Source organism: Protopterus annectens, chromosome 13.part0, assembly GCF_019279795.1.
Source record: "Protopterus annectens isolate FY-2018-M chromosome 13.part0, PAN1.0, whole genome shotgun sequence".
Lineage (NCBI taxonomy): Eukaryota > Metazoa > Chordata > Ceratodontiformes > Protopteridae > Protopterus > Protopterus annectens.
Window position 1 is genome coordinate 967950431 of NC_056747.1, and position 26161 is coordinate 967976591.

The 26161-nt window shown below is 40.2% G+C and overlaps 1 protein-coding gene across 1 annotated transcript in view; it reads left to right on the top strand.

The window, feature by feature from the left end:
* ZNF385C (zinc finger protein 385C) overlaps positions 1-26161 on the top strand; it is a 1443898-nt gene that overhangs the window by 667438 nt on the left and 750299 nt on the right. Inside the window, exon 3 of the mRNA XM_044054735.1 lies at positions 4079-4138. Within this exon, the coding sequence (XP_043910670.1) occupies positions 4079-4138 (60 nt within the window). The remainder of the gene's footprint in view (positions 1-4078; positions 4139-26161) is intronic.

The window sequence follows — 26161 nt, forward strand, 5'->3', positions numbered from 1 at the left end:
ACACTTTCCTGGATATACCAAAATTCAAGATGTTGACCTTACAACAGCTTCTGCCCATGCTGGGCAGCAAAGCTTGGCTCGTGACTTTAGACCTAAAAGAGGCATACCTGCATGTCCCAATCAGACAATCATGCAGAAGATACTTCAGATTCAAGGCTGGCTCAAAGCATTACCAATTCTCTGCACTGCCCTTTGGCTTATCTACTGCGCCCAGGGTCTTCACAAAGTGTCTGGCACCAGTAATTGCCTACTGCAGACAAAGAGGAATACAAATACATCCTTACTTGGACGACTGCCTCATACAAGCAGAGAACAAGGACATTCTACTACAGCATCTGACGTTTGTGATGAGACTTTTAACATGCCTAGGGTACACAGTCAACAAAAAGAAATCAAAACTAGTACTCTCTCAAGAGATAATATTCCTGGGTGCAAGCTTAAATACAACTGCCCAGATGGCTTATCTCACTCCAGACAAACAAAGATAACTGACTACCTATTTCAAGGAAATGGCAACAAAGGCCCAGTTATCTGCAAGAAAAATTCTGCAGGCTTTGGGCTTCATGGCATTCTGCATCTTACTAATTCCATATGCAAGACTGCATATGAGGAAAATTCAATGGTACCTAAAAAGTGTCTGGACCCAACATTGCCACAGTCTGGAAACAATGATTACTCTAATTCTCTGCCTGCAACAAGAATTTCGATGGTGGACAAAGGCTTGTCACCAAAACAAGGGACAGCCATTCTCACTACCCCCAGCCAGGCAGAACCTAACGACAGATGCTTCAGATTATGCCTGGGGGTCACACATGGCAGGAAGAGGCATTCAGGGCACCTGGTCCTCAAACCAAAAGCATCTACATATCAATCAAAAAGAGATGCTAGCTGTTCAAAATGCCCTGACAGCCTTCAAGGACCTACTTCATCCGGGACAACTACTGATAAAGACAGACAGCACCATGGTCATGTGGTACATAAACAAGCAGGGGGGCACTCATTCTTATCCCCTGTGGCAGACAAGCCATGGCTTTATGGGACACAGCATTGACTTACCAAGTTCATCTGCAGGCACAGTTCCTGCCAGGAAAGGACAATACTCTGGCAGATGAACTAAGCAGAAACCCCATGGATCCCCACGAGTGGCACCTGGATCCACAAGTCTTCAGCATGATAACAAAGAAATGGGGACGCCCAGACATAGATCTATTTGCCTCCCCTCAAAACAATCAACTAAAAAAAGATTCTGCACAAGGACTTATCACAGACAAGCTTGGAAAGTGGACGCCTTATCTTTCAACTGGACAAACCTATCAGTGTATGCCTTTCCTCCACTGCCTCTCCTCCCCAAAGTACTCCTAAAGGTCAGGCAGAAGAAACCAAAAATGATTCTGATTGCCCCAGACTGGCTACGCCAGTACTGGTATCCGATCTTAAGGAACTTGTCCCAGTGCCCAGCCTGGACCTTACCTCAAATACCTCATCTACTGTCCCAGCAGAACAATCAGATTCTGCACAGCCAACTCAGGACCCTAAACCTGGCAGCATAGCAGATAATGTAGCCATACAAACCACACCTCTCAGTAAAGCTGTGATGGATGTCATTTTAGAAGCCAGAAGGCCTAGTACTAGAAAATCCTTTGCTGGAAAATGGAAAAGATTTTACGCTTGGAACCAAGCTCAAGGAGCAGATACAGCTGTTCCAAATATTCCTCAGATTTTGCAATATTTAACTGAGATGCTGGACAAAGGCCTATCTTTTTCATCAATTAAAATTCATGCCTCTGCCATTTCAGCTCATTGCAATACAGAGCCACCACTCTTTTCTCATTCTTTATTAAGGCAGTACCTCAGAGGAGCCAAAAACTTAAGGCCTCCAAGGAGATCGCCAATACCTGCATGGGACCTCAATTATGTCTTGGAAAAACTCACCTTACCTCCTTTTGAGCCAGCTGCTACTGTGGATATAAAGTTCTTATCTTGGAAAACAGTTCTGCTCCTAGCAATAACTTCTGCAAGACGAGTTTCAGAGCTACAGGCTCTCATGGCTGTGGAACCCTTTATCATTTTTTATCCAGACAGTGTCTCTCTGAGAACAAACCCAACATTTATGCCTAAGGTGGTATCCAGTGTAGCCCTTAACCAAACAATTCATTTGCCAACTTTTTATCCAAATCCACAGAACAAGGGGGAGAAAATTCTGCATTCTTTGGACGTACACAGACAACTTAGATTCTACTTGGACAAAACTAATGTTTTCAGAAAGACAGAACAATTACTAGTGGCATATGCCACAGCATCACAAGGAAAAGCTATCTCCAAGCAAACTATTTCAAAATGGATAGGTCACTGCATTCGATTCTGCTACTCACAGCATGGCAAACTAGTGCCTAAGGGCATTAGGCCACATTCAACCAGAGCTGCAGCCACTTCTACAGCCTTTCTCAGGGGAGTACCAACCAAAGACATTTTAGAGGCTACTACTTGGAGTTTAGTGCATACCTTTACAAAACATTACAATCTGCCTCTTTACTCTAAATCCAGGGCAGGCTTTGCCACTGCAGTTCTGCAGGGCCTCATAGCTGCTCCTAATGCTGTTTAGCTCCAGCCACCCAACCATAGCTTTGGGACTCAACCCAAATGTAATGACTGCAACAGTGAAACACGAAGAACATAGTACAGTTGTGTACACTTACCATAAATGCAGATGTTCGGGTGTATTCATTGTTGCAGTCCAGGTTAGCTTCCCGCCACCCCCCTTATTTTTGCTGAAACTTATCTTTACTTCTCTAATCTATACAACCTGGGTGGTGTATTTGCTTATAGATGAAGGTAAAGCTTATTTTGGTGCATGTATGTTTTATTTGCATAATTTTAGCCTACCCTTTTGGGGGCACCTGACATCTGGGGCAAGAAAAACTGAATAAAATGGCGTTGGCTGAATCTTTTATACCCCTGATGACCTGACGTCAGGGAAGAGGTGACAGCAACCGACGCAGGACCAAAGACTTTGGAATTCAGGCCGACTGCTGGGCAACCTGCCAGCAGGATAACCCAAATGTAATGACTACAACAATGAATACACTCGATCATCATCATTTATGGTAAGTGTACACAACTGTACTTTCTCCATTTGCTTTTAAACTGTTGCTGTTCTAAACACTGAAATTACAATCTTTAGACCTAAAACAATTATCCTAACATAGGGTTGCAACCTTTTCAAATGTCCAAAGTAGGACACAGAGGGTGTGGTCAAACATATGACATCACAATGGGTGTGACTAAGACTGCACTATAATAACTCTAGAAGAAATAATTGAAGTAAGCTGGGAAGTCATAGGGTTCTAGACACTCTGCAGTACATTTTAGAGTTTTTTTTCCAAATCTTTTGATCCAGTAATGACCTGAACAAAACTCATGATTAAGGAAAGAAATTCAGTCACATTTTGAGTTGTATCCAAGGTTTAATGTAAACTACTGTTTAGCATGCAGTGGTTCTGGCTCCAAACATCACACTTTACACATTTTTTGCATGTGATTCCTCTCTCAGTCTCGTCCCACATTTTGGAATTGATACAGGCTTGGTGCTGTTGTAATTCTGGTATGCCACAGAAATCTTGGGAGTCCTCACCAAGGAAATATGTTAGTGGAAAAGAGAAAAAGAAGAACAGCAGCAATATAATTTTGGTATATAAGAATGTTAATTATATTGACTTAAAGTTCAAGCAAAAGATGACTGCAGTGAAAAAGGCATAAACAGCAGCATCATGTGACAATGTGTAAAAGTGTTATAAGGAAGTATTACTTTGTGAGTTCTTTAAATAGATTAAAAGAAGTCTGTTATTGAACAAGAAGCTGCCAATGGGCTCAAGTAATGTTTGTACAAATGACATGGGTAGACAGATAATGAGGCAGTTGTGAGTGGCTGCAGATGTAGTGTATCTAAATAGGCTTTGTCATGTCTTTCCTGACTTTGTAATGCAATGCAATGAAGCGTGTTCCCAACTTGTTTATACTTGAAATTCCTGCTCATTGTTTACTTTTCTTACACAAAACCCATTTCTTTTTAACTTTGCAGACCAGAAAGAAGGTATAGTGGCGTGCCAGAAGAATGAAAGAATAGTGTATTACCTGAAAGGTAAGTTGCATGCATCTGATTAGAAAAAAAAAATTGAACTGATAGTTGAATGCTTTAATTTCACATGTCCAATTGGCAGTTAACAGTCTGTTGAACACTATCAATAGTAAATATTCATCATGGCATTCATTAGTTGTACACTGAGCTTTTTTCTCTTACTCCCGTTTACTTGTTATGAAAATATTCATGTTGATAAATTGTAATTACATTTCTGACTATAAAGTGTAATCATATTCCTTATTGTAATGACATCTTGTGTTATAGATTTATGATCCTGAAGTATGTGCTTGCAGTATTTGTTAAAGTCTTTAAAATATATTTGAAAAGGAATGTTTTTACTGTTCCAAACCATATAATGCTGTGCGGGTTAAGTGCTGTATAAAAATGCATTGTGTGTTTAGATGAGTTGTGATTCTCTGCTTCCTCACAACAGATCCCAGAGTGCACTATGTACCATTAGTTTTGGCTGTGCTCATCCCTGTAGTCCTGTGTTTATTGATGTTTTCTTTTGCAGTGCCGGTTTTGTCTATGTAGTAAATTTTACATCTTCTCTGTAGAACAGAATGGTTAGTCATTTGAGATTGTATTTTTAACTATGTGTTTTCCTATATATCTAATACTTTGTATCAGACTAGTTCAAAGGGCATAGTGTTTAAGCAAGGAAAAACTGCTTTTTATTCTTGTTGTAAGACAACTGCTTTTGCTATCTACTTTGAAAATGCTGCTGTCTGGGAAACTTCAAGGCATGATCTGTTCTAGATCGTAAGACTTAAACAAAAGCTTAACTTAATATGAAGGCAGATAACTGCAGTCAGCACCTACAGAACAGTTACTTAAACATTTATACACAATACTGTGACTGCTTTTACAGATTTACTCATGCTTCAGGTCAGATTGTGGTACCACAAGACTCATAAAAGAGGCTTAAACTCATCATAAACCAATAACTCTGTATAACCCATAGTCTCAATAGTCATACTGAAATCATTCAAAAGATTCAAATGTCAAAACTGTGTGTTACTGTTTCAGCTATGTGGTTATTGCAGACTTTGCAGAAAGATGGTTTGTTGCTAAGGTTTTTGTTTCATTGGTTCTGAAGTTTAAGTCCTAACCATCAATCAATGTTTTTGTGCCATGTGCATGTTATAACCCTGTCTTTCTTGGTTTTCCCAGACATGTCTCCAGTTTCCTCTGGCCTTTTCCAAAATATGATGGCTGCCAACTTTAAAACGTCCATGTGTATTATAGTATCCTTATCTATGTGGCCTGGGCCATGGCAGAAAAAGATCTACAAAGAGTTATTTATCTTACCTTGTTAACAAACAGAAAAAGTTTACCACAGCAGTGTATTACCTTCTAAACAGCAAGAAGGCTATTTCTTTAGCCCATTATATAATTTCTCCCACCTATGTAATTTGAAATTAGACACAGCCATAAGTTTACATAGTAACAAGTGTGGGTTTTTTTTTTTTTCATTTGCTACAATCTCACCAAATCATATTGAAGTGGGTCTTCCTCGTGTGATTTACAAGAAATAAGTATTTAATATCAAACTGTGGAAAAGAAAAGCTTGTATGTCATTTACTTAAAAAGAAATCCATACCAAGATAAAGAGCTTAACACAACACCACTTCATTACCAAATATAGACTGAGTATAGAAAGAGCCTACATGCACATATACGTACACCACATTACCATCATTTTTAGTTTACTCACATTTAATAATTTAAAAGGGCACACTGGTATTTCATTATCCGTAGATTAACATCTAGTGATGAGGTAGCTTATTCAATATTAGTACAAAGTCATTGCTATTCTTATAGGGTTCAACGTTCCTGCCATTACCTCTCTAGTTAATAGGTAAGATGCAGAGGTGTTCCAAGTCTGTGTTTTTCTTAATTCAGGCACTAGTCTTTAACTAACTGCCACATCAGATTCATTAGACTGTATTATAATCACTGATGTAGAGTCATGGGACAGGTCACCACTGGAAACTGAGTTGTTATGCACATTTGGTATGTCAACATTGTCAGTCCCCTGCTCCAGTAGTAGGAGTGACTCATCCTTAATCATTGCAGGAGTGGTTCTCAGATGTCTCTTCAAAAAATTCCTGGAAAAGTAAAAAATTTATTTTTAAAAATGACCAAATGACCAAATAAACAAAACATAAAGACATAACAAGGAAGCACAGATAACACATACAAAGTTGGTGAGGCAAGAGGAAAGTAAAATGTCAGGGTGAACAGGTGGATCTTAAGGAACTACTTAAAGCCACTTAGCAATGAAGTGCACAAAACCAGCAAGGTAACATGCTCCAACAATATGGTTCATGATAAGCAAAGGAACAAGTCCTAAAATATTCAGGTCCTACCTCAGAACCATCAGAAAGTTTGAGGCAGAGAAGTGGGACATGATGATACAAGCAGCTCTTTCGTGGAGGGTATGTCACATAGAGCTAATTAAAGTGATGACTAGAAATGTATATATGACGTATAAACAGGCAGCCAGTGAAGCCAACTATGTACCTGTGTAATAGGATGGTAATATGATATACCTGTTAGTAAATGGGGCAGTTGGTTTTGGATGACTTACAGCTGGTTAAATTCATAGTTTGAAAGCCATTAGATTTAAAAAAAAAATTTTTCATTTATATTCCAATCCCAAAAAGTACATTGGTAAAGAGTGCCCAAATTATTGCAAACTGCATTTGTTTCACATGTAGCATGGTAGCTAATTTCTGTGGTCAGGTGTCTCACCATCTGTCTCTTTCTCTCCCCCTCTGTCCCTGGAGTAATACTTCTTTAAGTCAAGACTGTGCAAAACAGACAACTGCAGTAAATGAAGTAAGAACAGCCAGATGTACAAGCTGGTTGTAGAAGGGACAGAGGCACCAGAGATAAATTGTCAGCATCTTTGGAATAAACAAGGAAGTTCAAGAAAAATATTTACTCCTGCTTTATCAACTGCTCTAAAGCATTTGACTGTGTAGACAACAGCAAAGCATGGCAAGTTCTTAGGAAAATGGAGAAATCAGGTCACCTTCATTCTTTCCTAAGGAAGCAATAAAAAGCAAAAAAGTACAGTAAACTAGCATAGTGTTACCCTATTTATTAATCTATTTGCTAAACTTATCATGCAAAATTCTGGGCTAGATGAATCAGGTGCTAGAATCAAAGTTATCAGTAAAAATAGTAGCAACCTCAGATGGTTACAAAATACCACACTGATGGCTGAATTTGTGGGGCAGTAGAAGAACCTACTGATGAAAGTGAAAATAGGCAAACACCGTCTTATTGTTCATTGTCAAAAAAACTAAAATGATGTCATCTAGTCTTATGAATTCATCATAAATATAGGAGGAAGAAGTGGAATCAGTGATGGATTTTATTTTCCTGGACTCAAAGATCTCTGCAAATGGTGATTGCAGCCATGAAATTAAAAGGAGCTTGCTTTTTGAAAGAAAGCACTGGCAAATCTGGATAACATTTTAAAGAACAAAGGTATCACGATGTTAACAGAGGTCTGTATAATCAAACTTATTGTTTTCCCACTAATAATGTATGGCTATGAGAGTCTTATAGTAAAACTAAACCTCAGGTACTTTGACCACATAATTCAAAGACGGGATTCACTAGAGAAAACAGGGATGCTGGGAAAGTTTAAAGGCAAAAGAAAAAGAGGCCAGACTCAGCAGAGGCTAAGGTATTGCTGCAGTAATAAATATGAATTTGCAAGAATTAAATCAGTTCTTGAAGCATGGGCCTGGCATGCTAAAGTACTTAAGGTCACAAAGAGTCAGATTTGACTAAACAAAAAGTCCTTAACTTCTTATCCTGCATAAAGATAGCATCCATCCCTTCCGTAATCAACTTAGCCAAATAATCCCCATTTTCTTAGGGTTTATTCTCCATCTAATGTTCCATGTAGATGCCTTACATTACCTGTTTGGAATTACCTTCACTACAGGAAACCATACACTCTCTTCATTAAAATAAAAATTAAATAATAACAGAGTACTGAAGACAGATCCACAAAATCAGACTGCCACTATATTGCTGATTGAACAGCAGCCTTCTCATTGAGTAAAGTTTTAATGCCTGTTTTGTTGAGGGTTTGTTTCAATATTTCCATTCTGTACATAGAACACAGTACAAGAAACTGCAAACCCTGTTTGGTTTGCTGGATGATTGTAGCAAAATGCTGTGGATGGATTTGAGAACCTGTTTTATGTTGTAAAACATTTGCCTTTTCTTCATAGTTTTGTGACTATAGAGTTAGGCTAAGAAAGTAAGTATGGGGAAGGTAAACCCCTCATATGAAGGGAGCAGTGAGGAATACCCCCTTTCCAGCAAAAATGCTTTCTTTTAATTCAGCACTTGTGCTGTTCTTTCTTGTTGATATTTTTGTCTTCATTTTTATTCTTTCTTATGGTAGCTAATTTCTAGGTCCAGTCTCTCTCTCTCTCTCACTTTGTCTACTTCTCTATCTCTCTGTCTCTGATTTTGGAATAGTACTGTCTCTGTCTCCCTGGAATAATACTTCTTTAATTCAGTTTTCAACTTTTACCCTTCCAGCTGTCACTTTTATTCCATTCTACTCCTCTCTCTCTGGAGAATAGTCAATTAATTCCTGACTCATTAGCTCATCTTTTGTATTATTTGTGAACAAACGTGTCTTACCCCACTATAATACATATTACTGCGGTGGTGGTGCTGCGGTAGCGTTGTCGCCACACAGATGTTGTATATTCGATTCTCAGTTAGAGTGTCTTCTGTGTGTCGACATGCGTGAATGGGCGTTCCTTCGTTGAAGGTTGTGCGTTAGGCCCGGCAAGCCAGCACATAAAAATCCACTGCCAATCATTAGCGGACCGGAGTTCTGCTGTGGCGACCCCTAACCTGGAAAAGCCGAAAGACAGACAGATTGGCAGTTGGCTAATTAATTGTGGCATTTCTGACTAACACCAGGCTGGATCACAACTACCTGAGCTGATAGTCAAAACAAAAATTAAATGTCAGCAAATCTTTTCAGCTGGCAAGAAAATCATTTATTTATTTTTCATTTCTTGTTCAGCTAAAGGAATTTTCTCAGATTTAATGTGCTTATTCACAGTACTGAATTCCACAAATTCAGTACAGCTATTACGTTGCAGGAAATAAAAGTAGTGTATGTGGGTAGCCTTTTAAACAATCAGCTTTAATAACCAGTTAATTCAAACTAGATCACTTGGATCATAGTCAGGACTCCATCCTACTGCTCTGTGAAGTCATACACATTTTTATCCTCTGGCAAGAATTAAATAGTTCCTTTAGCAGTGAAACTTCAGGCTAGCTAGCAGTTCATGTATGATTAACACAACAGGTCACTCAGCCCTGTCCTTGTTAATGGCATATAAGACAAGTATGGCAAACAGTCTGTATAATATTTTAGAAATAAATGGTTTGATAACCAAATCCAATACAATATTCCATTGATTTTATGTTTTCTATTGATAATTTCTTCAACTGCTGCACTCTACTTACAGTCTGTTATCTACATTCCTAACAACCTTGTTCTATGAGGCCCTTTTCCATAACTATAATTTTTCTACATGAGCTTCAATGTGATATCCTGTGAACTATGAGCACTGTGTCAAGGGTCTTGGTAAATTCCAGGTATGACAGGCATCTTCTTTGATGCATTAAGCCATGCTGTTGCTCAGGTAAATCAACTCTACCATTTAGGAATCAAGCCTGACCGGCCTTCAGAATCTTTTTATTTCCTTCCAAGTCACTAACAAACTTTTGTAAAGTGGTGCTACAGTCACTCTCTTCAAACTGTGTGATAGCATTGCAGTCTCTGCAGAAAGCTAGACAGAGAAGAAGAGATTGACCGTACAGTTTATTTAGTGGCTCAAGCCACACTGCATCCAAGTTTTACAAGCCATACTGTTTTCTTTAGTGGATTTGGCTATTATAAGGAACACTCAGATATCCATTATCATACCTCTCAACCTCTTAGTGCAAGAAATCTGGACAACACCTGTCATAATGGGAGGACAAAGGCCCAAAAATAGGAACACTTTTCAAATATTCCTCTTATAAACTTACATAGTTGTTAGAATAAAAGGATTTTGTGTTAGCATGCATTTTCTGAAGGATATGAACTCCGAAACTCAAATGCATGCCATTACTTATTGACATTAATCCTTAGCTCAACCCAGCGATTTCTCAAAAAAAAAAACAATTTTTATGAGGAACATACCAAAAATATGAGGCAAAAATCTGGACATTTTGTGAAAATCTGTACAGTTGAGAGGTATGCCCATTATTGTTGCCTCAGTTCTTGATCATAAAATTCACACACTGCTTCAAGGTAGTCCTGTGCTAAAGACCTCATACGGCCCTTTCTATCTGTCAGATTTATGGCTCTGTCTGTTTCAGTTGAAAAAGTTAATGAACTTAAATATCTATAATTCTACTTAGGTGCCTTCTTGTATTTTAATATATAGGCTGGTGATGTTTGAAATAAAGTAAAATCTGTGCTATCCAACTGCTATAAGATTTCACATCTGCTAACTACTATCTTTCCACTCTGTCATTGGCATTCACTGTTTCCCCACAGTACTTCCTAATTCTCCATAGCCAGATTACCCTGCTTGAGACTGGACTCGTTTTCACCCACACCACAGCCCACTAGTAGGGAAAGCATTTTAAAATCCCAAGTTTGTACCATAGCGACTGTTCTGTCCTACACCTGGCATGCAGTGACGTAAATGCTGAACTTGTCTGTACACAATCTGCTGGTGTATTCTAAAGATTGTATGGCAATAAGAGGCCTTGCTCTCCATTGTGACTGCAGCCTTAGCTATAAATCCCTTCCTACTCATCCACTTCAAGCTGAATCAGCAGTGTTCAGCCAGTTAATTCAAACTGGATCACTTGGGTCACAGTCAGGACTCCATCCCACTGCCCCATGAAGTTGTCCACATTTTTGTCCTCTGGCAAGAATGAAATGGTTCATTTAGCAGAGCAATATATTCTTCTGTTGTGATCTTAAGGTGCAGACTTCCATGTGTTAGACACTGTCTCCAATACCATTTCTGCTTGTCCTATAACCAAATCCATTTCGTCCTTGTCTTTACACCCATTATCACTTTACATTGATCATTCATCCTTTCTGTGTGGAAGTCCTTTTCTATCTTTGGTTCTCAGACATGAAAAATCATAACAAACCATATCGGAAGCTTACACATACTTTCTTCTTACTTTAAGTGTCATCTTCTTAATAAAGCCATATGCAAGTGTTTTTCTTCAGCATAGATACATATTTTTGGGGCATTCCTTTCCTTTTTTTGCACCCTTTGCCTTAGGTACCTACTTTTGGGGCTGGTGCTGGGCATCTGATGGAAGCATACATTTCAAATGTAGGCCTGGGTCTAATCATGCAAGAGATGGTGATGCGTCTTTGCGAGATGGGGCGATGATCTAGATCCTGTAGACTTTTGTCCAGGTACTTCAATGACTTCCCTTGTTCCTAAGTCAAAGGGTAACTTCAATGTCAAAGCGAGAGGGTGATCCCAACTTCGTGGGGTGTCCTTGATGCATTTCTGGGGGTTTTGGATTGCCACCTCTAGGAGGGACTATTGTATGTTTTTTCTTTCTAACATTGAAGGTTTTCTTATTAGGCTTTAGACATAGGCCGCTCTAGAGGCAGTTATCCCGTTTCTCTAGTTGACCCTGTGAGAGCCAAAAGATGTGTGATTTTTTTGTACTTGAAACAGACTACTGAACAGAGTGTCCTTGGTCAACTTTGTGTATGACTACCTTGTAGTGGGCACAGAATGACCCAGGGAGTGGAGGACAGGACTGGACTCAAGACTTCTTGTGTTGTATCTGTCCTTGGCTCAGGAACTGAGTTTTCGATGTACACCTGGTTCTGTCGGGTTACCAGTCTTAGCTTTGGGACGATATTGTTGTGGCTGATGAGTTTTGTTTTCCACATTCAACATGATTTGTATGGACTGCCGAAGGCCTTGTCAAGGCCAAAACAGGTGTATGCCCTGCCAAAAATCTCAATGGACTGCCCCTCTTCCTCAAAAGCCAGCCAAGTTTAAAAAAAAAAAATGAGCTTGGTTTCAAAAACAAATGGTTGGATCCAAAGTCTTTAAGTCTCTATGTCTTCTCTACATGTTATAGCAATCTTTATTTATGAGTTAATGGGACGGTAATTTCCAGGGTTGTCTTAAATGGCAGCAATTTAATGGTCGAGGACCTGGTGCGGTTGTGAAGTGGGACCACAGTTGCATCTGCGTGTTCCTTGAGTGATGATGAGGGAGTACTGCTAGATTAAACAGCTAATTATTATTGTGTGGTTTCCTCAGGGGTTTTGCTTTGGAGTCCATGGATGCTTGCTGAGTTTTTCGAGACACCAGAGCAGTTTTGCTTGCCCTGGAGAGAGCAGTTCTCATGGTTCTTCCTGGTGGAGATGGGGGGGGGGACTCTCTATCCTGTATGTCTATAGACTGTTTTGGGGCAGCCTCTTTCACTGAATATGTCAGCAATGTGTGTGATGTGGTGTAGGTTCAGTAATCTTCACATCATTTTGAACTAATTCTGAGTTTATCTGGGAGTTTCTAAAGGTTTCTAACATTTCTAAAGAAGGACTTATGATTTTTTTTTGCAATTTTTTTCCTTTTCTTAATTTAATTTGGATCTGATGATTTTTGCTCTTAGTTTAGTTTTTTTACTGTCAAGGTGTCTTACTCTTCAAATTTCAAGTCTTGTGCCTCCTTCTTGTAGTAGAGACTCCTTTTGTTGTTGGCTGGCTGCAAACTGGGGGGAAGCTGACCTTTGGTACAAAGAGTCTGAGTTTTTTTTTGAGTTTGTTTGATCCATGCAGTCCCATGCATGCTGGTAGAAGGCATTTTTAGGAATTTGTTTTGGTTTGAGTATGTTTATTGACCAGAATTACCAGGTAGCAGGAACCTTTTAGGAGACCACACTAGTTTTGAAGTGAAGTTTTTTTTTTTGTTGGTTTTTTTGGGGAGGTTTTTATTTCAGGTGGGGGATGAGGAGATAGTTTATGATCTGATCTGATCTCAGTGAGGGAGTATACTTCGGTGTTGAACAACATTGTGATCCCATGTTCATGATGATGAGATCATGTATGTTTCTCCTCTTGTTGGGATGGTGACTAGTAGTTGTTTTTTGGTTTTATTATTTGACTGACCAGCCTTTGGGCTAGTGTTTGGGGCTTGAGAGTAGTGTTCCCAGTCTATATTTAGGTAGTTGAAGTCACCTAGTATTCTCCGCGATCGGCGCGTTGCCCACCAGAGGTGTGGGGTGTCCTTTATGAATATGGACACCCCCCTTTCTTCTGGTGTTATCCGATTTTGGGGCTGAACGCATGATTTGAGCCTTGCCTAAAAAAAGGACTGGGGGGGTGTGGCAAAGCCTTTGCCATCCTCCGGAAAGTGGGTGGTGACAGGTGCAAGCCGTCCCTTGCGAGCAGCATGTCCAGCATGTCATCCCAGGCAGACAGACATTGATCCCTTTGGAATACAACAAGAATTTAAGCCAATTATTAAAGCTGATCTGATCATCTTATCACTGTGTGTAGGCATTAGGAGGTAGGTGGGATACTGCTCAACCTGCCTGGGCTACTGCCCTGGGAGAGCTCCTCAAGAGCTCTTCTCAATCTCTTCAGGAGAGTCCAAGGAGGTAGTGCGTTTTAGGTCGTTGACCAGCAATGACAGGAGTCTGAGTGCTGTACCTGCTGCTGAGAGACCTGTGCTTGTGTTGTTATGCGGATTCTCTAGCCCCCAGCAGGCTACTGACCTTCTCCTCTTCCTCAGTCTGGGTGCCCGGGGACGTCAGTGTGTCTTGATTTTGTTGTTTTATGTTTGTGTTGTGTGTGTTGTTTGTTTTTGCTTTTGGGTGTCTGCTGCTTTGGTCTGCTCTCTCTTTTAGGTAAATTTTTTTCAAGCGCCTCGAGTATGTAGTTATGTGTTGTTATGTTGATTCAGTGGTGTGGGGTTGTGTTATGTGAGACTGGTATGTGTGTGTGTGTAGTTGCCTTCTCCTCCTGCCTGTTTCTTCTGATACATATTGCTATTGGTAGAGTTCTTGAATCTACACTAATAATTTCACTGCTGTTTTCTTTACTCTGGATAATTAATATTTTGATGGCAAAGAATAAGTGAATGACTGCATACCCAGCTGAAAAATAAAGCTAAAGGCAAACCTTAAAAAGGTTTTTTTCCCATTTCTGCTGGGTGCAACAACCTCAGAGTTGACTATATCTAGCAATCGGGTAAAGAAGACACAAGTCCTACTTGGGGCTGTAAGGGTTTTGTCTGATATAAAATTAATGTCAGATGTCTTCCATGAAGAGGGAGAATGGATCATGTCTGTCAGGTTAAAGGAGCTTGTAACCTGTACTTTAAAAAGTTGTTATGGAAAGAGTAATTGATAAGTGCTTTGGAATAGCTCACTGGGTTGTGGATTGTAAGACTACACACAGTCCTGTAGAAATGCTTGAGCTGGACAATGGGCTAACAGAAGGAGAAGAAGGGAAGCAAATAAAAGATGCTACCTGCACAAACATGGTAAGATAGAAAGTCAGCTTGCCTATTCCTTCTGCTAAACCCTGCAGTACACATGCATGTTTCACCAAATATACGATATGTAGGCACGTTGTCTAGAAATAAATTGCAGGCCACATTTGTTCATCTGAAATATTTGAAATAATAAGACAACCATTCTAGACTAGCAGAAGCTGCAAGTACATACTCCTTAATACCCATCTGAAGAGGAGAGCTGCAAGGAACCAAACCAGTAAAGGAGGAGGTGCCTATGGGCTAGCTCCATTAGAATGGTTGACTGTTGTTTTCAAATAGCCAGTAAAAGACTATGTTCTATTTTTATCATTAATATTTTGAGTCCTGCATCAGAAAGAAATGAGAGTCTCATGGATTGACTTTATTTTTTTACGTAAGCTTCTGTCATAGTACGTTACTGCCCTTCTATAGCCCATATCTCCCTCATTGTCTCTGCTGCTCCTTAGCTTATTTGTTCTATCTCCTGCTTGCCTTCCCTATGTAACCCACTAGTTACATCTCCATCTTCTCCTTTCCACAGATTCAACTTAAAGGTGTTCTTGTTTTTCTTTTTCCAGTACACATTTTTCACCCCCACCCACACACGTGGCTGAAATGATCCCAAGTTTACAACCTCTTATCTTACCAGGTGATTTTACTATCCTGTATCTCCACTTGCTGCTGCAGCTCCATGGGGGACTCATCGTTCCTCATTCTGTATTTGCTTGCACTTATCTGATGTGGCATTGGCTACACCTCTGAGAGGATAACTGAGCTCCCTACCTACCAGCAAAGCTTCCCATCTCCACTGATCATTGCTTTATAGGCATGACTGTTTCATCTGACGCATCATTTGTTTTTGTTAGTGCCATGTGCTTTTGTGAAATGCTTAGATGTAGATCAGTAATTAACAGATATAGTAGCTACACTGCACTGCAGACTTTTAATTTGTATAGTGTGAATTATCAAAAATTGCAAAGTTAAAAGAAGTATTAAAGAGAAATGTTTGGAGCTATGGTCCGAGGCAGTCATATGCAATACTGAATGTATGTACAAATAACTGCAAGTGACGTGGATAAATGTAAGATGAGCATGGCAGTAAATTATTTTATACTAAGTTTGAAAGTCTAGTAGCAAGTGCAGTGACTTGAAAATTTATCCTCACAATCTAGAAAACGTTTTTATTATCTTCTCATTCTAATCGTTCATCATGGCAGCTAGCAATGGACATAACAGTGTTTGTGATGAGACAATGGAACATTGGATAACCTACACTGACACTTTATAAAATCAATTTATATAGCTCAAGATAAAAGTTAATGGTATTAATGAGTGTGTTGTGCTGTAAAACACATGACCTTCTGAATAGTAACTTTGTAACTGAGAAGGCAGGTATCCTGACAATTTCAGCACCTCATTAAGGTTAACTTTCTGCTTCTTCTTGTATGAAATGCAGACATTGTAGGAAAGCAAGTCACAGTAATACTGTTAGCTGGCAGAAGTCAAGAACTGCAACTATTGTTGAGTAGAATCAGAGTCTTTAAAGGAAAAAGTAAGAAAAGAGAGAATTCTGGCGGGAAGAAATAGAAAAGCAAACAAATTCTAGGAAAGAAGAGACTATATCCTAAAACGAAGCAAAAAAAAAAGCATATAAATTGTGTGGAAGTCTTTGAAATGTCTGCTGACAGCAGTAATACAGAACTATCGTGTGTGCGCTTTCACAAAAAAAAAGGAAACGTCATACATGAGAGTAATGCCAGAAACTGCATTGATTCCAGTGGAAAAAGAACTTGGCACTGGAGCAGTTGTTTATTTGACTTCAGCAGAGAAATACAACTTAGTATTGAAACCCTTATGAAGCTTGCTGGTTTTGTGTTAAAAACATCGTACTAAAGAGAGGCAGTTTCTGCATATGGAGTTGTAGTAGTGGAAATGGAGCTTCGTAAACAGACTGCTAAAACTTCCTTATTCCCCCTCCCTATTTTAAACAGAAGCTGGTTAAGGAAAACCAAGTTGAACTAGTAAGAAATTAAAATGGTTCACCTGTGCTTGGGTATGTTGGTATTTGGATGATGTACCTGTGAGGTGCCTTAGCAATGCACACTGGTATTTGGATGATGAACCTGTGAGGTGCCTTACCAGTGTACATTGGTATTTGGATGATGTATCTGTGAGGTGCCTTACCAATGTACATTGGTATTTGGATGATGTACCCGTGAGGTGCCTTACCAATGTACATTGGTATTTGGATGATGTACCTGTAAGGTGCCTTACCAATGTACATTGGTATTTGGATGATGTACCTGTGAAGTGCCTTACCAATGTACATTGGTATTTCATAGGTTCATAGGTAGGTACTAGGCTACCGGCACAAGGGCCTAACTGAGCCTAGCCAACAAGGTTCCCTGGCTTATTCCACCCAAGAAACTTAATTTCCTGTGCCCCTGTCGAGCAGAGCCACAGAAGTGATTCCCGGGGTGTATTTCCTATTTCCCACCCACTCATCAAGATTTTTCTTGAAGAGTGCTAATGAGGAACTTTACTTGACAGACATAGATTGGTAGCTTGTTCCAGAGTATAGGAGGTCTTTCGGACAGGAATCTATCCCTCCAGCATGTCCTGTTTATTATGGTGACAAGGTTTAGGTCCCTACAGCATGTAGCTTAGAGGGATTGGGATTTTTTTAGGTGTAGCATGTCCAACAGCTCTGGGTTTAACATAGCTTTATATGTTAGGCAGAGATCTACTCGGAGTAGGCGATATGATAACAGAGTAAAGCTGGAGTTTTCAGCCAGTCAGTGTAGGGCATATGTTTGAGGCCAGTAATCCTCTTTGTGAGGTACTTCTGTGGCCTTTCCAGCTGCTGCAGGTGTCTTGTGAGGTACATTCCAAAAGGGGCGTTGTACTCTATAATGGGTCTAATGAGTGCCGAGTAGAGGGGAACAATGACCTCTTTTTTCCTGGATGAGAACCCTTTTGTGATGAGGTGTGCCACATTGAAGGATTTCCTGACTACTGTGACGATGTGATTATCAAAGGAGAGACTACTGTCCACCTGGATCCCAAGGTCTCTTATCACACATTCAGCATTAAGTAGACTGCCATTTATGTGGTAGTTCATGGGTACAGAGTTTTTACCAAAGGGGATGACAATGCACTTTTTGGCATTGAACTTGAGGCCATGCCTCTGATACCAGGCATCTGTCTCAGTGAAGCCCTTCTGTAGGATATCCACATCATTTGGGGACTCGACTATGGCGCCTAGTTTGCAGTCATCTGCGAACTTCATTAGCCAGAGGCCTTCTGTGTTAGCCTGTACTTCAGAAAAGTAGATACCAAACAGGAGAGGTCCCAGGACTGAACCCTGTGGTACTCCGCTTGTCACTGGTTTAAAGTCAGATTTGGAGTCTACAATTTTTACAGTGTGGGTTCTGTCAGTGAGCCAGTTGGCAACCCATCTTGTGACATAGGGATTTATACCTAGTTTAGTGAGTTTAGCTTTAATTCCAGAATGGGGGATGGTGTCAAAAGCCCTGGTGAGGTCAAGATAGGCTGAGTGAACCACCTTACCCTCGTCTATGGCTTTGGTGACTGCCTCAAAGAAGTCGATCAGGTTCAGAAGGCATGATCTGCCTTTCACAAATCCGAACTTGGTGGGGTCCAGAGTTTGGAGGTCACCAATGTCTTTGTTTATGAGTTCAATGATAATACGTTGCATGACCTTGCAGACCAGGCTTGTCAGGCTACTAGGGCGATAGTTTCCATGATCAGTGGTGGCTCCCCCTTTGTGGAGTGGGATAACTGTTGCTGTGCGCCATTCAGTGGGCACAAAGCCTGACGTGAGACTATGATTGAACATGGTGCTTAGGTTGGGAGCCAGTTCATTCTGAAGTTCAAGTAAAATGCAGCCTGGGATGTTGTCTGGTCCCATGGATGCTGTATTTTTGGTTTTAGAGAGTGCAGCTTTTACCTGCATAGATGTGATTACAGGGACTCTGCATTCTTCCTGTATAGATATGGGCCCTTTAGGGGGTGAGAGGGGGGCAAAGTTAGCACTGAACCTATCTGCCAGAATGTTGGCAATATCAGTTGGTTTTGTAATTTCCATGCCATTGAGCAGCTCTGGGTGTTGCCATTGAGATTCTTGACATAGCTATAGAATGCTTTGTGGTTGCCTTTAGAATTAGTGGTGATTTTGTTTTCGTAGCTAGCTTTGGAGGATCTTATAAGGGATCTCAGCTTCTTACTGAGGCTGACCAGGGAGCTCATCCACTCATGGGATTTTACTCTCTTTTGCAATAGTTTCTTCCTTCTGTTGTAGAGTTTGTTTATGGCAGGGGACCACCAGATTGGCTTCCTTTTTTGGAGGATAGCGTCTTGATTCTGTTTAGGATAGCGTGATCCATGCACTTGTGTAAGTGCTTATAGAGTGCATTTGTGTAGGATTCAGCAGTCGTAACTGTATTGTCCATCTGCATGGGTGTCATGAAGTTCACCACTTCTGTCTTAAGAAGCATGAAGTTGGCTTTGGAGAAACTTTTTACTGTGGTTTCCTTAATGGTGGGTGAGGGTGGAATACGGATATCTAGGGTGATTAGCTTATGGTTGGATCTGGCCAACAAGGAATTTACTTCAGATGTGGAACACCGGTCACTCATGTTGGTAATGAGTAGGTCTAGGATATTGTTGCCCCTGGTGGGGGTGTGGATAATTTGATCAAGGGCATTGGAATTTATGAATTCCAGAAAGCGTTGAGCAAAGGAGTTGGTACATGAGTAGTTTTCCCAGTTAATGGTGGGATAGTTGAAATCACCCATTATTAGAGTGATTGGTTGAAGCCTAATATTTTCCAGTATATCAAGAAAAGAGGAGTGGGAATCCTGGAGCATGGTGGGGGATCTGTAGCAAGCTACAATTTGGATTGCAGTTTTGCCCAGAGTTAGTTGCACTTGGATAACCTTGGATGCATTATGCTGTGCAACTATCCTGGAGGTGTGGATATCCTTAATGAATATGGACACACCTCCACCTTTGGTGTTCTGGTCCAGGTTAGATGGCCGAAAAGTGTGGTATGGGTTATAGCCTGCTAATGCAGGGGTGCTCTCTAGAGCCTTGAACCAGGTCTCAGTCACTGCACAAATATCGATGTTCTCCATTTCAAGGAGTGCCTCGTGTGAGTGCATTTTGAGATTTAGACTTCTAGCATTGAGTAGCATTACCCTCAGTTTTTGCTTGCCTGTTCCTGTTATGGTGCTGAATTTGTCATTTGAACCTTGCCTAAAAAAGGCACTATGGGGTGGCAAGAGCCTTAGCCAGTATCCGGAATCCCAGGGGCGACATGTGCAGGCCATCTCTGGCAAAGCATCATGGTCTGTCGACCATGTCGTCCCAAGCAGACAGATACTGGATCCCCTTAGAATGACACCAGAAGCTTAGCCAATTGTTGAAGTCAATCATTTTGTCCTTGTACTGCAGTATCATTCTGGGTGATGGCAGGATGCTATTCAGGGCTAGGGTCATACCTGCCTGGGCTACAAGATTGGAGAGCTCTTCCATGTGTCTTTTCATGTAGTCCAGGGAGGTACGTCTCAGGTCGTTCACACCAACATGGACAATGACAGAATCTATTTGTACTTGTTGTGGAGTGACCTGAATGCGTGGGTTATGTGGCGAATCCTAGCATCCGACAGGCAGCTGACAATAACCTTCTCCTTGTTTAGCCTGGTGAGTGCAACATCAGTGTGCCTTACTATAGAGCCATCTGTGATTAGTGTGTTGGGTACATTGGTTTGCCTTATGGGCTGTGGTTTATTGGCACTTTGGGTCTGTGGGCTATGTGTCATTTGGGTTGTGTTGGGGGGTGGAGGTTGCTTGCATTTCTGCTTTGGAGGTCTCTGTTGGTTGAGCAGATTATTATTGAGAGCCTCTGCGAATGTTTTTGTGTTTCTATGTGTGGATTTTGGTGGTGTAGGTTTAGTGGGACTATGTGATGAGTGTGGTGTAGTGCAGGTGTTTACCCTCTCCTCTTGACTGTCTAGTTCAGTCTTGGTTGGAGAGAGCTTTACCTCCAGTTTGGCTAGATAAGTGCATCTCTCACAGGTTGTGGTGTTGGATGGTAGGAGGAGAGGGTTGTCTGTGTACCTGAGGCAATTGCTACACTGCCTCAAGATGCCCAGATTCATCAGATAGACAGGAGAGAATACTGGGACCCTTGGACATGCCTGAATAAAAAACTACTTTCCTCTAGACAAGTGAGGAAAGTGAGTATAAGAGCTGTTTTTCTCTAAGCAAGTGAGAAAAGTAAGCACAAAAACTGTTTTCCTCTAGGTAAAGAGGAAGGTTGAGTGCTGTAGTAATTTGTAGCTTATTAAGTGCTAACAACAAGTTCTGAACAAGTGCTGAGCACGAATAAGCAAATTCAAGTGCTAAAGCTAAGAATCTGTAACTGGATCTTGTGGTAGATAGGCTACCTAGTACTACTCCCACTGATAAGCTAGAATGCTTCCCTCCAACACAGAAAGGCTTGGGGGCTCAGAAGCTTACAAACAGTCCTGGATACAGCAAATCTGTATCTGGACTAGACTAGCTACAGAAAAGGTGGGAAACAAGCGCAAACGCAGACTTTTAAACCAGAAAGTTGAAAGAGATGGAAAAACTGTCCAAACGGCCAATAAATTACAATTTGTGGATGATGTACCTGTGAAGTGCCTTACTGATGTATGTTGGTATTTGGACGATGTACCTGGTGCCTTATAGATGTACATTTGTATTTGGATGATGTATTTCTGACATTGGGATGACACTAACCACCTTAAACACCTGCATGCAGTCATTGCTTCTTTAGAAGAATTTGGACAATGTGTTCTTAAAGACAAATGTGACTGTTTCAGGAATGTATTAGAAATACATGTGTCATTCCATTGATGTGGCAGAGCTGCAAAGGTTATCGCACAATATAAAAGCAGTTACTGAAATGCCAGCTTTATTCAGTATTACAAAACTGTGATTATTCATTGGTCTGATTATCACAGCAGATTTATACCCAATTTAGCAAATACCCTGTATCCTTGAAAAGCTCTGTTATGTAAGGCCATGGGTGGTGATGGTCAACAGTGCAAACAAGCATTTCAGAAGGCGGACTAGCAGCTGATACCACACAAAGGATTAGCCAACTATAGTACCCCATGTAACATTGCACTCACCATACACTGTTGGCACTGCCATTTCTCATGTACTGCCCAGTGAAAAAGAAAGGTCCCATAGCTTTTGCATCAAGAAGACTTAGCATGGTTGAACATAGCTATGCTCAGCTTGAACAAGTAGCTTTGGGAATAATATACAGAGATGGACATTTCAGTGGTATTGTTATGGATGGAAGTTCACATTCCTTATAAATCATCATCTCTTTATAGCCATCTTTAGCCTACAAGTAGGTGTTCATTCTTTGTCTGAGGCTAGAATGTAATACTTGCCATTGCCACATTCTGGTGATAATTATGTGTTTCAGTACAAAAAGGCCTTCAAAGACTTTCAATGTTACCTCTCCAAGTACAGCATAAAGACAAAGTCCTCAATGTGGATGATTCCCATAGTAAACAAGTTGAGATATTGCCACTTACAGGTAGCATTGTTGGATACTTCATGTCTGCTCTACTGGGGCTTGTAACATTAGGTTGAATTGCTGCAGAAGAGCACAGCAGTAATGGAATATTGTATTTCCTGAACAGGCAAAGCAACCTCAAAATGCAACAAGGATGGTTAATGTGAAGTGTTGGAGTAATCAGACCACTCAAATCACACATTGAGGTTCGTTCTGTATGCAAACATATTTTTAAAGCATTTTACAAACAATAATTGTATAAAAATCCAATAAACAATTAAAAAGAAGCTTAAAGATACAAATAATAATGCTTTCCAGTGGCTATAAGATTCACTCCTGTCTGGATTTAGTTAAAGCTAATGTATTGTCTATCCTGCATCAGAACCAGGATATGCAGAGTCCATACCTCTCAACTGCCAGATTTTCACATAATATCCAGATTTTTGCCTCATATGTTTGGTGTGCTCCTCAAAAAAATTGTGGTTTTCTGGATTTTTGTGGCAAATGTGTAAGGAATGGATTCACTAAATAATGACAGGTGTTTGAGTTTCAGACTTCATATCCTTCTGAAAAATGCATGTTAACACAAGAACTTTCATTCTAGCAACTTTCTAAATTTATAATAGCAATAGTTAAAATGTGCCCCTGTTTGGAGGGTTTTGCCCCCCCAGTATGTTTTTCTTTTTCCAGATTTTTTTGGGCTAAGAGGTTGAGAGCTATGATGCAGACATTTTACAGCAATCCTTTCTCCGAATGCTTTGTGTAAAATGAACTGCAAAGTGGTAATTAGTACTTCCAGTGGCTTGATGGCACTGCAGCTTATAATGTGTGAAGCATGTGTGTTGTCAAAAATTGCACTCTTTGAAAAACAGTAAAGAGAAATGTTGCCAGCAGGGAGCCCTGTCCCCTATGTATTTTACTGAATATTTATGCAAATAGCTACAGACTATATTTTTGAATGATATGTTCAAGACAAATAACACAGTATGCCCAGCCACATATGGTGTATCATTTTATTTCCTTACAGTTTTCAATGAGGCTTGATTTAGTGCATCAGTAACATTCATGGTGATGACATCACCTAGACCAGGCACTTCAGCTACCCTATCATGCAACACACTGTGTAACAGACGAGCCTTCTAAGTGTGACACCTATTAAAGCAATGGTCACTTCCTTCTCCTTTCCTGCTTTATATTTTATTACACCATGATCTGATCATTTTTACAATTCTTCTCTTATTTCTCTTTTTGTTACTACTCTATCTCTTCTTATCCTTGTTCTTTTTTATAACTTCATTTTAACCTCTGCCTTATCATAGATGCTTACTAAGCTAATGGCCCTGGAGCCTTTACAAGCCTAGCCCATAGGAGTACCCTGGCACAGTGCCACCTGACCTTAGTTCCCAGTGCCTCTGTCGAGTAGAGCTACTGGAGTGATCCCTGGGGTGAATTTTCTATTTCCCATCCACTCATCAAAATTTCTCTTGAAGAGGGCCAGTGAGGTGCTCTGTTTGACATGTATGGGAAGTCTGTTCCATAGCATGGGCAGTCTCTGGGTTATGAACCTGTCCCTCCAGCATGTTCTGTTTATTGTGGTAATGAGGTTAAGGTCTCTGGAGTGTGTGGTGTGGAGGGATTGGGATTTCTTTAGACGTAGCATTTCTATCAGAGCTGGGTCAAATATGGCTTTGTAAGTCAAGCGGAGATTACCTCTAAATAGGTGATATTTGACAGAGAATAGTTGGAGTTTTTTGAGTCTGTCCATATAGGACAAGTGTTTAAGGCCTAGGATCCCCTTTGTAAGGAGGTACTTTTGTGGCCTCTCCAGTTGTTGCAGGTGTCTAGTGAGGTACAAGCCAAAAGGGGCATTGTACTCTATGATTGGCCTAATGAGGGAAGAGTAGAGGTAGACAATGACCTCTTTCTTCCTGGATGCAAAACCCTTAGTAATGCGATGTGCCACATAGAAGGACTTTCTGACCATAGTGGCAATGTGGTGGTCAAAAGAGAGGTTGCTGTCAGCCTGTGTTCCCAGTTCTCTTATGATGCCTTCTGTATTTAGTGGACTACCATCGATGTGGTAATTCATGGGAACCGTGTTTTAACCAAAGGGGATGATGACATTTTTTGGCATTGAGTTTAAGGCCACGGTTCTGACACCAGTCGTTGGTCTCATAGATGCCTTTCTGTAAGATGTTAGCATCACTTGGGGAGTTAATTATGGCTCCCAACTTGCAATCATCTGCAAATTTTGTCAGCCAGAGTCCTTTTGTGTTGGCCTGGACTTCGGAGAAGTAGGTACCAAACAGGAGAGGACCCAGGACCAAACCTTGTGGGACTCCACTTGTGACTGGTTGGCAGTCTGACTTGGAATCAGCTACTTTCACACTGTGGGTTCTATCTGTGAGCCAGTTTGCAACCCACCTATGTATATATATATATATATATATATATATATATATATATATATATATATACACACACACACACACACACACACACACACACACACACACACACAAACATACAATTATCTATATTTTCATTAAAGTCTGATACTCTAATGACTGAGCTATCCGGGCTTAATTGTCCATGTCTCATTTTCCAAACACCCCTCACCATGGATAATGTATAGTCAGACTCGGGCCTAACTCACTGCTTCAGATATGTCTTCTGTTTAAAAGACAATGGGAATGAACGCATTGTTTGAGATGCTGTTACTGTGATGGTTATCTTTTCCTATTTTTCTCACACAAAAAAAAAATGAAAAATAGGTATTATCTATAAATAAACATACTTTTGTGCCCATAATGTCCTGCCCTTTTTAGTTTTTGTTTCAAAATCATTTTATTAAAAAACATCTTTTGTTAAGGAAAATTGTGTATAATGGAACCAGCTACTTACTGTGTGGATAATTTTGTGCTGTACAGAATTTTCCTTTCTTCTACTCTGTAAAATGATTTGATGTTACTTTGCATTTGGTTGTTAAAAGAGGTGAAACGTGTTAGCTTATGTCACAGGTGTAGAAGCAAGTCTGTTTGTCATTAATTTATCTATCCGCATTGCATTAATATTAAGTACACACACACATCTAAAGCTTTAAATTGCATTTGTTGTGTGCTATACTCCCAGAATGCTATAAAGCAGTTGTGATATTATTTCAAGCCTCGATCATTCAGTAACTGCATAGCTGTTGGAGTTATGCACTGCCACGGCAGCTTCTTGTGCTTATTAGGTGGTCTGATAAGGAGATTACTTTTTTAAAGGCAATGAAAAGAAGTCAACCATGCAAATGATTGTCAGTTGTCTAGGGGAAAGTGCTGCCAGTGAAGCTTATCAGAAAAATTAGCCTTTACCCTTCCCATTCCTTTATTACAGAGATTAGCTCTTGCATCCTTGCATTCTGGATTTTTGGGGGACTTTCTGGCAGGAAATCCAAAGGGCACAGCTGGCCTACAAAACATTCTTCTTCCAGGCTTCATTTGCCTCATATGGCTGAGTGACTTGCTGAAAATAATGTCTGCTGACAGTAGAAAGAACTAGGAAATGTACTTCTTTTCACTTTTATTCAAAATAATTATCTAAATTTTACAGCAGAGGTTATGATTTACAGTATTCAGAAAGATGTCTTAAATCAAAGCACAATGGTATAGTAAAATCTGAAGTCATAAATTATTAATCTATTATTCTGTTATCTTATTCCTTATTGTAGAGACTATCTCCACATCAACATTATCTTTCTGCATCAGACTTTTGCAGTAGTCAAAGCATATCCTGGCAAGTGTAATGGAATACACCTCACAAAACCCATACTAGCCAATATAATCTAGTACTAATCACATT